Source organism: Tursiops truncatus, unplaced genomic scaffold, assembly GCF_011762595.2.
Source record: "Tursiops truncatus isolate mTurTru1 unplaced genomic scaffold, mTurTru1.mat.Y mat_scaffold_93_arrow_ctg1, whole genome shotgun sequence".
Lineage (NCBI taxonomy): Eukaryota > Metazoa > Chordata > Mammalia > Artiodactyla > Delphinidae > Tursiops > Tursiops truncatus.
The window spans coordinates 77,114-89,983 of record NW_022983463.1 but is presented as its reverse complement, the minus strand read 5'-3'; the positions used below and the strand labels follow the sequence as shown (position 1 = coordinate 89,983).

Sequence of the window (12,870 nt, the reverse complement as noted above, 5' to 3'; positions counted from 1 at the left end):
TAGCGACCTTTAAAATTTTTGTACCAGTTTTCAATCCCATCAATCTTTATGACAGTATATTCTCCATAAATTCCTGTCAATACTCTCCTCTTACTATTATCTTTGACAAGATGATAGATTTTAACTTATTCCCATTTCTTATTCCAGATTTGCATTTTTCTTTACATTTATTTGTTATATATTTGTTTGACATTTGCATTTCTTATTTTCCAAATTGTTTTCTAATACACTTTAATTATGTTTTGTTTGGGATTTAGTTTTTTTAAACACTGAATTCAGGAAGGACAAAGCAGCCTCCAACATCAGAAGCTGGTCTGACGTTTACCTTAGGCCTCAGCGTAGCCAGAAGCAGGGCTGGTGCTCACCACGCAGCCGTGTTCTTCTCCTGTTGGACATATGTCACCTCACAGAACATCAACATCAGACAAGGACACCTGAGACCATGATACAGTGAGACAAAACAAGACCACAACATCATTTTCTCCAAGCACACACCAAACAAGGCAGCACTATGCACCTCACAATGTATCAAACCTCTCCCTGTGCTGATACCAGCGACCACGGCTTCTTTCTAATCACAGCTGCATCCTCACTCTAGTCTTTCCTCCTTACAGGGAAGATTCACCGACATGCCCAGTCATAGAATTGTCCCCACTTCCTGACAACACCCAATCTAGAGTGAGCCCCTCCTCCATACACCCTCCTCAAAATCACCCAACCAGAGCCCACTTCCTGTATATGTTGTAACACCTCACACTAAGACACCATGGTCCCCGATGGTGTGTCATCTCCCTCGCTGCATCCAGTAATAAATCCAACTTGTTTGCCCACAGATTTCCTCCTGGTGGTCTTTGGCTGAAAAACATTGCTACCTGTTTGTCAATGTTTTTGTCTTTGAGTTTGATAAGGGCATGTGTTAGTATCTTTGTGAATGTCTGGTTGACATAGAGAAAATTTATGATTTTTTAGTGGTTTTTCACCTTTGGGTCATACAACTCTTCATTCCCCAAATGTAAAAAATTCAAGTATTTTTTTGTTTAGGAGAGAGAGGTCCAAGGGTGAAGGGAAACAGAACTGATTGAATTTGGGGGGAACGAATAGCAGGAGCAGTCAGTAAAGAATTCTAAGCTGGTGGATTCTAAGGTTTACATCTCCTGCTTTATCATTTCACAAGTATGTACAGGTCCTGCAAGGTATTTGATATCTGCTGTGTTCAGTGAATACTTTCTCTTGGGCTAAGTGAAGACTTCAGTGTCTGCTTATATTTACCAGGTTAATGAAAAGAACAGCAAGAGCTCAAGGTTATAAAGACAAGAATTAGCCCAGCGATGGGCAGTCTTGAACACATACGACCTTAAGGTGATAAACCACGGTGTCCTTAATGTCTGAACACTCTAGTTGTTAAAATACATGTTAATGAAACTTTCTGCGCATGCTGCATTTTAAGGATATATCTAAGACCCACATAGGCAAATCCATGATTTCCATATGAAGGTTCTTTTAATATGCATCAACTTATGAGTCACACAGTATCTTTTTGGGGGAAGAGACTGGAAATTAAGAACATTATAGATATGCAATGCCCAATAGGCTAGCTACTAGCCACACATTTAATGTTATTTAAACTAAATAACATTAAGGTGCTTAGCACAGTAGCCACTTCTGAGGTGCTAAAGAGCGACCTGTAGCTAGTGGCTACCTGATTTTGACAGTACAGATATAGAACAATTCCTTCACAACAGAACATTCTATTGGACAGGACTGCTCTTCATGTTTCCTGGGCCTCAAGTCAGATATACTGGACTCATGAAAGGGCCAATATTATTTCTCTTAGAGACGATGTCAGATTTCTGTCTGGGATATGAATACATACTTAGCTGGTGTGTAAAAAACCAAACTAGGTTATGAGTGGGTATGGTACCTTCAGGCACAAACTGTTTCCAGGTCCAAACGGGAAACACCTGTCCCCCTACCTTCCTTCCCGGACTGATGACACTCTCTGGGATCAATTCCAAGGGGTAAGTTCTCTCCTAGAGGAGCCCCGGGGGCAGGGCCCTCAGCTAAGTGTGGGGAGGCAGGGAGTCCAGCTCAGGGAGAGGGATTCTCCAAAACGAAGAGGAGGCAAAGGCAAGGGTCAGTTAGGAGATTTTCCCAGGTTTATTCGAACAGCAGTTCTCAGAGTGTGATCTGTGGAACCCTTGAAGTCACTGAGACCCTTTCATGAGATCCATGAGGTGAAACCTACTTTCATAGCATTACTAAGATATTATTTGACTTTCCATTATGTTGACATTTGCTTTGAGGTATAACTTAGCAGCGATGGAGACTACTGTAGCAAACTGCAATATAATTATTTTCACCACAACTTACTTGCAGAAAAAAAAAAGCAGGTTTGCTTTAAAACCTTCTGGTTGATGCATTACAAATTTTTATCTTTCCTTAATAAGCTATAATGGAAAAGAAAATGAAAAAGAATGTATATACACATGTATAGCTGAATCTCTTTGCTGTATAACAGAAATTAACACAACATTGTAAACCAACTATACCTCATTAAATAAACTTTAAAAAATACATTAAAATTCTTTTGTTCCCTAAATTATCCTTAGATCCACTTTTTCTTTTTTTGGGGCCACGCCCCACAGCATGTGGGATCTTAGTTCCCTGAACAGGGATTGAACCCTTGAACCCAGGCCATGGCAGTGACAGCTCTGAGTCCTAACCACTGGACGGCCAGGGAACTCCCTTAAATCCACATTTTAAAAGTACCTTCTAAGATGACATGAGAAGTACCCATCAAGCCCTTCTGCTACATTCCTAAGTACTATGTCCCAAGGAAAATAATTTGTGTGACCTGAACTACCCTCTTCTTCAAGGAATACAATGTTTACTTGAAAGAATGAATAACACTGGAAGATCTATATAACTTAGTGAAACAACGTATTACTTCTTTAAAATCTTACCTTAGTCCAAGAGACATTCAATGTGCAAAATAGGGTTATGGAGTTTAACGTAACAGAATAGGAAATAGTTAATAATATTGTTTCAGGTCCACTTTGAAAATAACCTTTGAGAAACTACCACTTGTGTAGTTTTCGTTTTGTATCAAAGACTAACATCCATGACTGTCTGAAAAGGTTTTTGAAAATACTACTCCTACATGTGTGTGGGCCTGTTTATTTTCATAGACTTCAATCAAAAGAACGGATTCATTGAAGAAGCAAACATGAACATCCAGGGGTCTTCTAATGAGACAGACAAGAAACAGAGAGACTTGCAAAAATATAAAAATCTGAAAAGCTCCACTTTTCCCACTACCGTGTGTATTTTGGGAAGTAGTTATTTTTCATATTAAATCATGGGTTATTAATAGTATTCTAAATAAATTAATTTAAAATTTTAAACTTTATTATTTCTACTTTGGAAAGTACCGATAGAAGTATCCACGTAAAATTATCTGGGGGGGTCGTCACTAGTTTGTAAGACTGTATAAATATTCTGACCACAATGTTGTGAAAATCGCTGACTACACAGTCCCTGGGCCAGGACTCAGGGAGACACTGTGACAAAGAGCTCTCGGTGCAGGAGGGGAGGGATCAGGCAGAGTCCCAGGTCCCGGGAGGGGCAGGCTCTCAGGCTCTCAGGGTGTCAGGCGGTCTCTGGGGCGGGGACGCTCCGTGGTGGGGATTCCCAGTCTCCCGGAGTTTCACTTTCTCTCTCACAACCTGTGTCGGGCCCTCCTGCCTGGATACTCGTGACGCGACCCCACTTCTCACTCCCATTGCGTGTGCGATTTCTGGAGAAGCCAATCAGCGTCCCCGCGGTTCCCGGTTATAAAGTCTCCACAGACCCGCCGCACGCAGTTTCTCCTCAGACGCCGATGTTGTGGGTCATGGCGGCGCGAACCCTCCTTCTGCTCCTCACGGGGGCCATGACCCTGACCGAGACCTGGGCGGGTGAGTGCGGGGTCGGGAGTGAACGGCCTCTGCGGGGAGGAGCGAGGAGACCCCGGGGGTCGGGGGTCGGGAGTCCCAGGGAAGGAGCTACGCCTCCGCCCCCCCACCCCCGGTCCAGACCCGCCCCCTCACCCCGGTCCCCGCCTGTCCCTCCCTTGCTTCCCGCCCCCTGTTCTCTCCCCACGGGGTGCCGGCCCTTCTCCGACCTCCACACCTTTTCCGTCTCACGAGCCCCTCGCCCCCTCCCCCCTGCCGGCCCCGTCACCTCGGACCCGGGGACCCGCGCCGGGAGGAGGGTCGGACCGGGTCTCACCCCTCCCCGCCCCCAGGCTCCCACTCCCTGAGGTATTTCTACACCGGGGTGTCCCGGCCCGGCCGCGGGGAGCCGCGCTTCATCGTCGTCGGCTACGTGGACGACACGCAGTTCGTGCGGTTCGACAGCGACGCCCCGAATCCGAGGATGGAGCCGCGGGCGCCGTGGGTGGAGCAGGAGGGGCCGGAGTACTGGGATCGGGAGACGCGGGGCTGCAAGGGCGCCGCACAGACTTACCGAAGGAACCTGAACACCGCGCTCGAATACTACAACCAGAGCAAGGCCGGTAAGCGACGCGGGCCCGGGTCCAGGTCACGACCCCCATCCCCAGGGACGGGACGGCGTCGCCCCGAGTCTCCGGGTCCGAGGGTCACCCCAACATTGCGGGACCCGCCCGGCCCCGCGACTCGGGAGGAAACGGCGGGACTTTACCCGGTTTCATTTTCAGTTTGGGTTTAATCGCTGCGGCTGGTCGGGGCGGGGTCAGGGTCTCACACCTTCCAGGAGATGTACGGCTGCGACGTGGGGCCGGACGGTCGCCTCCTCCGCGGGTACAGACAGTTAGCCTACGACGGCGCCGATTACATCGCCCTGAACGAGGACCTGCGCTCCTGGACCGCGGCCGACGCGGCGGCTCAGATCACCAAGCGCAAGTGGGAGGCGGCCGGTGAAGCGGAGCAACGCAGGAACTACCTGGAGGGCACCTGCGTGGAGTGGCTCCTCAGATACCTGGAGAACGGGAAGGACACGCTGCAGCGCGCAGGTACGAGGGGCCGCGGAGCCTCCCTGGTGTCCCCTCGGGCTGGAGCTGGCTTCCCACAAGGGGAGGAAATGGGGTCCCTGTGGGAACACCGCCCCAACTTCTTGTCGGGAGAGGGAGGAATCCGCCCAGGTTTTCATATTCGGTACAAGACAGTGACTCGCCGGTGGCCTCACTTCTCTGAAAGACAGTGAAGGAATCCAGTCTCTTTGGGGAAGAAGCAGGAAGCCATCCCTGAAATAACTGACCAGCGGCGCCCTTTGACCCTGACCCCCATCTTGTGAACCATGACTTTCTCTCTCAAGCCTGTTCTTAGCCTGAGAACATTTTAGGAGGCCTGACTCCAGCTTTTCTGAGTTATTCAGCCTCCACCAAAGTCAGGTCAATTGCTCTGTATTCTCCCCTTTACATGGAGCCTCCTACCTTGGCTTTCATCCTTATTCTAGAACTTTCCAAGGACTGGGAGATCTTCCCAGACCCCGGAGTCCAGGCTGGTGTCTGGTGTTTTTGCTGCTGCTTTTCAAACCTGTTGTGCTGTTCGTTCTCAGGATGGTCACATGATGCTGCTTCAGTGGCCCATGAAGGTAACACTAAGTGTGAATTTTCTGATTCTTCCTCCTCAGACCCTCCAAAGACACACGTGACCCACCACCCCATCTCTGATCGTGAGGTCACCCTGAGGTGCTGGGCCCTGGGCTTCTACCCTAAGGAGATCTCACTGACCTGGCAGCGTGATGGGGAGGATCAGACCCAGGACATGGAACTTGTGGAGACCAGGCCTTCAGGACACAGAACCTTCCAGAAGTGGGCGGCCCTGGTGGTGCCTTCTGGAGAGGAGCAGAGATACACGTGCCATGTGCAGCACGAGGGGCTTCAGGAGCCCCTCACCCTGAGATGGGGTAAGGAGGGACGTGTGGGGTGGAGCTTCCTCTCAGATAAAGCAGGAGCCCCTCTCGACATGTTCAGCAAGGTCGGGATTCAGGTCTGAGGTCAGGGCCCCTTCCCTTTCCTCCACAGAACCTCCTCAGTCCACCGTCCCCATCATGGTCCTCATTGTTGGCCTGGTTCTCTTGGTGGTCACTGGAGCCGTGGTGGCTGGAGCTGTGATCTGGAGGAAGAAGCACTCAGGTAGGGAAGTGGGGGAGGGATCTGAGTTTTCTTGTGTCACAGGGGGGTTCAAGCCCAGGTGGAAGCTTGCCTGCATGTGTATTGGGCAGCACCACTCAGAGACATTGCTTGTCAGTCTGTAGACTGGCACTTACCCTTTTGTAAAGCATGTGTGGAAATGAATGAGGTTTTTTCACCTTCATAATTCCAGTTGGGGACCAGGTTACCAGCACTTGAAGGTCAGAGAGGGAATGTTCCTGCTGACAGACCCCCAGGAGGGAAGAAGTTGATCCAGTCCCCGCACATCTCCTTTCTTTGTGTTCCTGATCCTATCATGGGTTTTGGTCAACAGTTCTGGAAAGTTCTCTGTGGTCCAGGACTAGGGGGTTCCTCTAGGATCTCACAACTCAGTCTTCTCCCTGGCCTCTCACGTGACGTTTTCTTCTTACAGGTGAAAAAGGGGGGAGCTACGCTCAGGCTGCAAGTAAGTGTGCAGGGGCTGTGATTCCTGAGACCCTTGTGAGGGTGCAGACAGGAGGCCATGGGGGACTCACCCTCCTAAAGTTCCTTCTCTAGTTTCTCTCCTGTGGGTTCTGACCACGTCCTGGTTTTGTTCTCCCCCAGACAGTGACAGTGCCCAGGGCTCTGATGTGTCTCTCACGGATCCTAAAGGTGAGACCCTGGAGGGCCTAGATTGGGAGAGATGTTGGGGTGGAGGAGATGCCCCGGGTGGTGGGGATCCTTGAATGGGACATTTGAGCATGTGGGGGGCTGTTGGGAAGGTCAGCACTTACATGACTGACCTGAATTTGTTCATGATTATTTTCTTTCACAGTGTGAGATAGCAGCCTCGTGGGACTGGGTGATGCACGGTCCCACTTTGTGGCTTCAGATCCCGTGACTCCTCTTTCTGCGGCTGCATCTGAATGTGTCTGTGTTCCTCGTAGCATAATGTGAGGAGGTGGGGAGACTGGCCCACCCCTGCCCACCACGAACCCTCCCCACTCTGACCTGTGTTCTCTTCCCTGATCCACTTGCCTGTTCCAGCAGAGGCAGGGCTGGGCCACCTCCATCCCTGTCTTAACTTCGTGGTGCACTGAGTAATAATGTCTTATCTTGCCTGTTGGAAATAAAATCTGTATATGAATTTTGTTCTTTCTAATTCCTGCCATGAGGCGTTGATGGGATAATAAAGGAAAGGATTCTTAAAGTTTGAGAGAGAAAATAAATGGAAGCGCTGAGAACCTTCCAGAATCTGTGTGCTTTCTGTGCTCTGTCTGATGTAGGTGGGACGGGAGGAGGCGGTGAGGAGCTGAGTGTGGACGTGGCCTGTGCCCACTCCGTGCTCACTGCATCGTGGGCTTTGATGGGGTCACTGCTCTGCCAGGACATCTGCTCTGTTCCTTTGTCCTCGTCACTTCAGTAGAACCTTGTCCCACCAGGACCTGTGATCTCAGAGGCTCAGAAATCAGCTGGGCCTCGTACTGTCTCCAGGACTGTGGGCAGCAAGGGCTTCCTGTAACCAGGTAGCCTTGGCTCGGGCCTTGCTCCCATCCTCGGACCCTGTCTTTATTGTGCGTGTTTATATTTTGCTTATTTAGTTGTTGTCGTTGGAATAATGACTGTTGTTTTTCATGTGCAGAGTTTGGTCTCATTCTTCTCTGTGTGTCCGCATCTCTGACAGCAGCTGGAGTCATTTTGCCTGTCTTGTCCCCACAAGTCCAAGGGGGCCCTGCACACAGGATTCTCAGTAGTATCTAGAGAGCAATTTTCAGCCTCATCCAGCTCTTGCCCTCCTTCTAGAGATGTCAGCTGGATTCTTCTTTCCAACTTTTCCCCATCTTTTAAAAGGAACCAGATTCTGGAATTAGCAAACAGAAGGGACCCAATAGTCTCTCATCTTGACTTAATTCTTGCTGGATTTCTCTCTTCTCTGCAGCCTGGCCCCTCTTCTGCCCTTAGATCTTCTAAGCCTAGTGCTGACTCCAGTCCAAACTGATGGATTTAGAAAGCAGAGTCTAATAGAGTCAGGGTATGTTGGAATATAGGACGCATAAGTGCAGGATATTCTTTTCTGAAGCGAGAAGGAGCATGGTGTGTGGTGTGCAGACTGATTGGTGTGGGAGGGAGGGGAGATCAGCCCTTCTGAGGAAAGTACAGGCGGCATTGATGTCGTTGCAAATGGATGTTGTGCTGTAGCTGCCACAAGACAGCATGTGGCCTGAGGTCACGTTAATAAAGACACTGTCTCTAGAATAGGGAGGTGCTCTACACTGATCATTCAATTGATATTTTTGTGTGCCAGGTACATGACACACTATTTTTGCATCTAGGAAACCTCAGGGAACTAAGAACAGACAAAACTTGTCAGCCGTGTGGAGTATATGCTCTAGGGGACAGGGCAGAGTGTGCACTATGAGACTAGTAAGTGAGGGCAGTGTTTACATTGGAAGTTGGTAAGTGCTTTGAGGAAGGTGACCCAGCGTGTAAGTGTGTGGGGACAGGGATGATGTCTTTTACTAGGGTGGACAGTGTCGGCCTGATTGAGAAGGTGACCTTTGAGTAGAGATGTGAAGGACATGAAGGTATGTCCACGAGGATGTCTGGGGCAAGTTCTCTCCAGGCGGGGGAGCCTCCAGTGCCAGTGCACTAGGGCAGGAGAGTGCCTGTGTGTTCAAGGAAGAGTGAGGAGGCCATCGTAGCTGGAGGAGAGAGGAACTGAGATGAGATGCAGTGTCCGGACAGATCATATAGACCTAGACAATATTAGAAGGGTTTTGATTTTGTCTGAGTAATGTGCGGAGTCTACAAGATGGTTTTTTGGGGGTTTTTTTTTTTGCCGTACGCGGGCCTTTCTCACTGTTGTGGCCTCTCCCGTTGTGGAGCAGAGGCTCTGGACGCACAGGCTCAGCGGCCATGGCTCACGGGCCCAGCCGCTCCGCGGCATGTGGGATCTTCCCGGACCGGAGCACGAACCCGTGTCCCCTGCATCGGCAGGTGGACTCTCAACACTGCGCAACCAGGGAAACCCCTACAAGATGGTTTGAACAGAAGATTGACCTGGTGTGACTACTCTCTAGAAACATCTGGCTGCTGGGCAGAATCAGGCGGTGAAGGGCAAGAGATTCCATAGAGGAAACTGTAGGAAATGGTGCAGTGTCCAGGCTGGAGATACTGGTGATTGTCTGGGGTGTGAGCAGGGAAAGTAATAGTAACTGATTGGATTCTGGATATATTCTGAAAGTGGCGTTTTATAGCAATTCCTAATGGATGAAATTTGGGTTATAAGAAAGCAGAATGAAGGAAGACCGCAAATTTTGAGATTTGCAAGTAGACATGTGGGGCACCTTCCGCAGAAATGGGGAGACTCTGGAAGCAGCATATTTGAAGAGGCCACAGGACTGGCATTCGCTTTAGGAAAGTGCAAACTGAGTCTGGGGTTCAGGTGAGATGACCTGGCTGGAGAAATAGTTGGAGGGGGTGACACCCTATAAATGAGGTTTAAAGCTTTGAGAACAGATGAGGTCACCAGGGGAGAATTGGCTACAGATGAGGAAGGACAAGGACTGAACCCTGGACCCCCCAGCGCTATGCGATCTGATCAGCCCACACACCCAAGCAGACCGCACGGTTCTGAACACCGAGTCTAGACGGCAAAGAGACCAGGGGGTCCCGATCTTCCTGTGCACCACCTGCACACCTCAGGTGGAAGGGAGCGTGAGAATCTGCATTTTAAACAAGTTTGGTGCTGATGTTGCTGGGCTTCAGATCACACATTGAGTAGCAACGATGTAGACCAGGATTCCCACGTGGCTGTGCATCAGCCTCACCTGTAGGGCTTGTTCATAAGGGATTCCTGGACCTCATGCCCACATTATGAGATGGCGGGTCGGGGAAGAGGCTGAGTACTTTGTCAGAATCCCTACAAGCAGTCCTGAGGCTCAGGCAGATTGGGATCCACTGAGGTCAGGGATCAGAGAGTAATCAGGGTGGGGAGGGGTTTTAAATCCACACTGAAATGTTTCTTCCCTGGGAAGAAAAAGGCAGGACATTTTCTGGGAGATACATGTTTTCTCTACCATGCAGTATAGCCAGGTGGAAAATTTAAGAAGCAGTTATCCACTCAGCATAAAGAAAATCTTTTGAGTTCTAAGAGGGTAGACCTAAATTTTCTCCACACACACGAAAAAGGTGATTATGGGGCATGATACAGTTGGAAGCTAATGCTACAGTGGTAATTATTTTGCAATATAAAGTATATCAAGTCAACAAGTTGCATACCATAAACTTACTTAATATTGTAGATCAATCATATCTCAATAAAGCAGCGGGGAAGAGTCTCTGAATCCCTGCTGTCTCAGAGTTTCGCTACATGGTATTCTCATGCAATTCTTTATGGGCAAAAAAGGGTTTCAAATTGTTCTAAATGGAACGAGAGAGAGAGAGAGAGAGAGAGAGAGAGAGAGAGAGAGAGAGGAGAGAGAGAGAGAGAGAGGGCGGGAAAGAGAGATTGATTGTAGTTTTGTTTTATTTCAGGAAAAAGCCACAGAACAGCCCTGAGACTACACAGCCAGGAACAGAATCCACAATCCCACCCAGGTCGGGTCCCACAGAGGAACCCCTGCCCCTGCAGGTGGGCACAGATGCCACTTTTCACAGCACTGTCAGCCCTGATGCTGGACAGCGCGCCCTACGGCTCGTCCTGCTGTCTCTGCTGCTCCTGACAACTGGATGACACTACTGCTGCTTCTGCCACATGTGCCAAAGCGTTCAGCACAGTTCCCGCCTCTCTGTGTCACCACGTCCTGAGTCAGAGTCCAGCATGGGGTCACCTGCCTGGTGGAGCCTCAGGCTGTTTCAACCTGCCAGAATGTTTGGAAGCAGGTTTTCCTCTCCTATGGAAGGAGGTGGTCTCTACCTCCTACCAAGATCTTCAAGTTCGAAATTCCCCTAACTTGGGAAGAGGGTACAGATTCTAGGGGTGGAGGTTGAAGGTGAGGAAGGGAAAAAGAATGACAAATTTCAATTTTTGCAGCAGTGATCTAGACGAGCACTTGACCTGGTACATTGTAAGCAATCAGGTTGGATGGATTAATAAGTAATAAATGACATCTTTCAACTTCTTCTGTGATGTTCTGTTATGGGGTCTAGCTTCTGTCTACTCCAGTTTATACTCAGATAAGCAGAGTGCATTTTTCAATAATGAAATGATTACTCAAAATGTCCTCTCCCTACCTTTGTCTCTTTCTAAGCTTAAAAAAACAAGATCTATAAGTCTTCATGGGATCCATACATAAACACTGACATTTTATACTGTTTCATATTTCTTTGTACATGCACATCTTTCTGGGGAAAGTATCCATATCACTTATCAGTTTACATGTGATCCCCACAAAAGTCTTTAAAAAGTATCAGTAGTAGTTTAGACACCAAGTTACTCAATCTCTGGTCCATGAGGAACTAATGATCCAACTGTCTTAGTAGATCCAATGACATGATATACATGCTCATCTTTTTCTTGGCAATTACCAGTCTGGGAAAAGATAAAGGTAGAAGTTTACTTGCTTACACTCACTTTCAATGTCTGTATTGAGCTGAGAGCAAACATTTCACAAAGCAGCACTGGCTCACACAAGTGATAAAGAATCATTGGTTTGGGTGGACTTGTATTCTTGCACCTACCATGGTGCCAGATAAATAGCAGGAGTGAAAAATAGATCATGGAGACTCCATTCCAGTACCGCGATAGAACTTGTTTTAAGGCTGCCTCTTCCAGTGAAAACAAATAATAAAGTATAAAAAGCTTCCATAAGTACAGTATCAAGAGAATAACTGTTTAGGCCAAAATATAAACGTGGGTAATAACCCAGAGGGAAAAGTTGTTTTTATCCTTAGGGCATCATCCAAATCTGGAAAAATCTTACCTTTGGTTTTCTCAAGTTTATGAGCTGTAATTGGAAATGTCACCCAGAGAGCTCATATTGTTGTTTTTGTTTGTTTCTTTTGTGGTATGCGGGCCTCTCACCGCTGTTGCCTTTCTCGTTGCGGAGCACAGGCTCCAGACGCGCAGGCCCAGCGGCCACGGCTCACGGGCCCAGCCGCTCCGCGGCACGTGGGATCCTCCCGGACTGGGGCACGAACCCATGTCCCCTGCATCGGCAGGCAGACTCTCAACCACTGCGCCACCAGGGAAGCCCCTCATATTGTTTTTTTTAATCTGTGAAGTAAAAGCTTTTAGTCAGAAAGGCTTAGTGGAATCCCCTGAAAAAGCCTCCCAAGCTCAGCCACGACAGAACATTAAAGACAATATCGTGTCTTGGGATAATGAAGGAAGTTAACGTCATCCTCACAGACTTAAAGGATGCAGGGGTGGTGGTCACATCACGTACCAGTTAACTCACCACTGTGGTTCTTGCGGAAACTGGAAGCATCGTTGTCAATGACAGTGAGACAGCGCTAACGCTCAGCGCTGCTACCTGGCTTTTCATTTCCTACGTTTATGTTTCTACCTACAAAGTTTTCTCTTTTAAAAATCCCCAATTACCTGGAAGATCGGGCCAGTTTTTGGGGAATATAATTTTGATCTGGATTCCTGTGAAGTGAGCCCCAAAAACCTTTGACTTGAACTCCTTATTTATTCTGGTCTCTGCATTGCTACCCTCAGCCGTGTAGACAGGCCATGTAGTCGGATGGTCCCAAAGTCATCCTGTGGTCGGCAGACTCTAAGTTGGTCC

General features: G+C 48.6%; 1 protein-coding gene and 1 long non-coding RNA gene across 5 annotated transcripts in view; both read left to right on the top strand.

Annotated features, from left to right (window-relative positions):
* Positions 1-7,283, top strand: part of LOC117310985 (BOLA class I histocompatibility antigen, alpha chain BL3-7-like) — a 39,297-nt gene extending 32,014 nt beyond the window's left edge. The window contains exons 1-8 of one of the 4 annotated variants that reach the window (XM_033850491.2): positions 3,802-3,956; positions 4,286-4,555; positions 4,757-5,032; positions 5,653-5,928; positions 6,047-6,157; positions 6,588-6,620; positions 6,761-6,808; positions 6,972-7,283. In XM_033850491.2, coding sequence (XP_033706382.1) covers positions 3,881-3,956; positions 4,286-4,555; positions 4,757-5,032; positions 5,653-5,928; positions 6,047-6,157; positions 6,588-6,620; positions 6,761-6,808; positions 6,972-6,976 — 1,095 coding nt within the window. In that variant the 5' untranslated portion in view covers positions 3,802-3,880 and the 3' untranslated portion in view covers positions 6,977-7,283. The other 3 variants (XM_033850493.2, XM_073799852.1, XM_073799853.1) reach the window with 3 other exon arrangements.
* A 439-nt stretch (positions 7,284-7,722) lies between these two features.
* On the top strand, positions 7,723-11,403 carry LOC141277798 (uncharacterized). The gene is made up of 2 exons (XR_012329648.1): positions 7,723-8,168; positions 10,673-11,403. It is a non-coding gene; the product is annotated as an uncharacterized lncRNA (long non-coding RNA).
* The last annotated feature ends 1,467 nt before the right edge of the window (positions 11,404-12,870 follow it).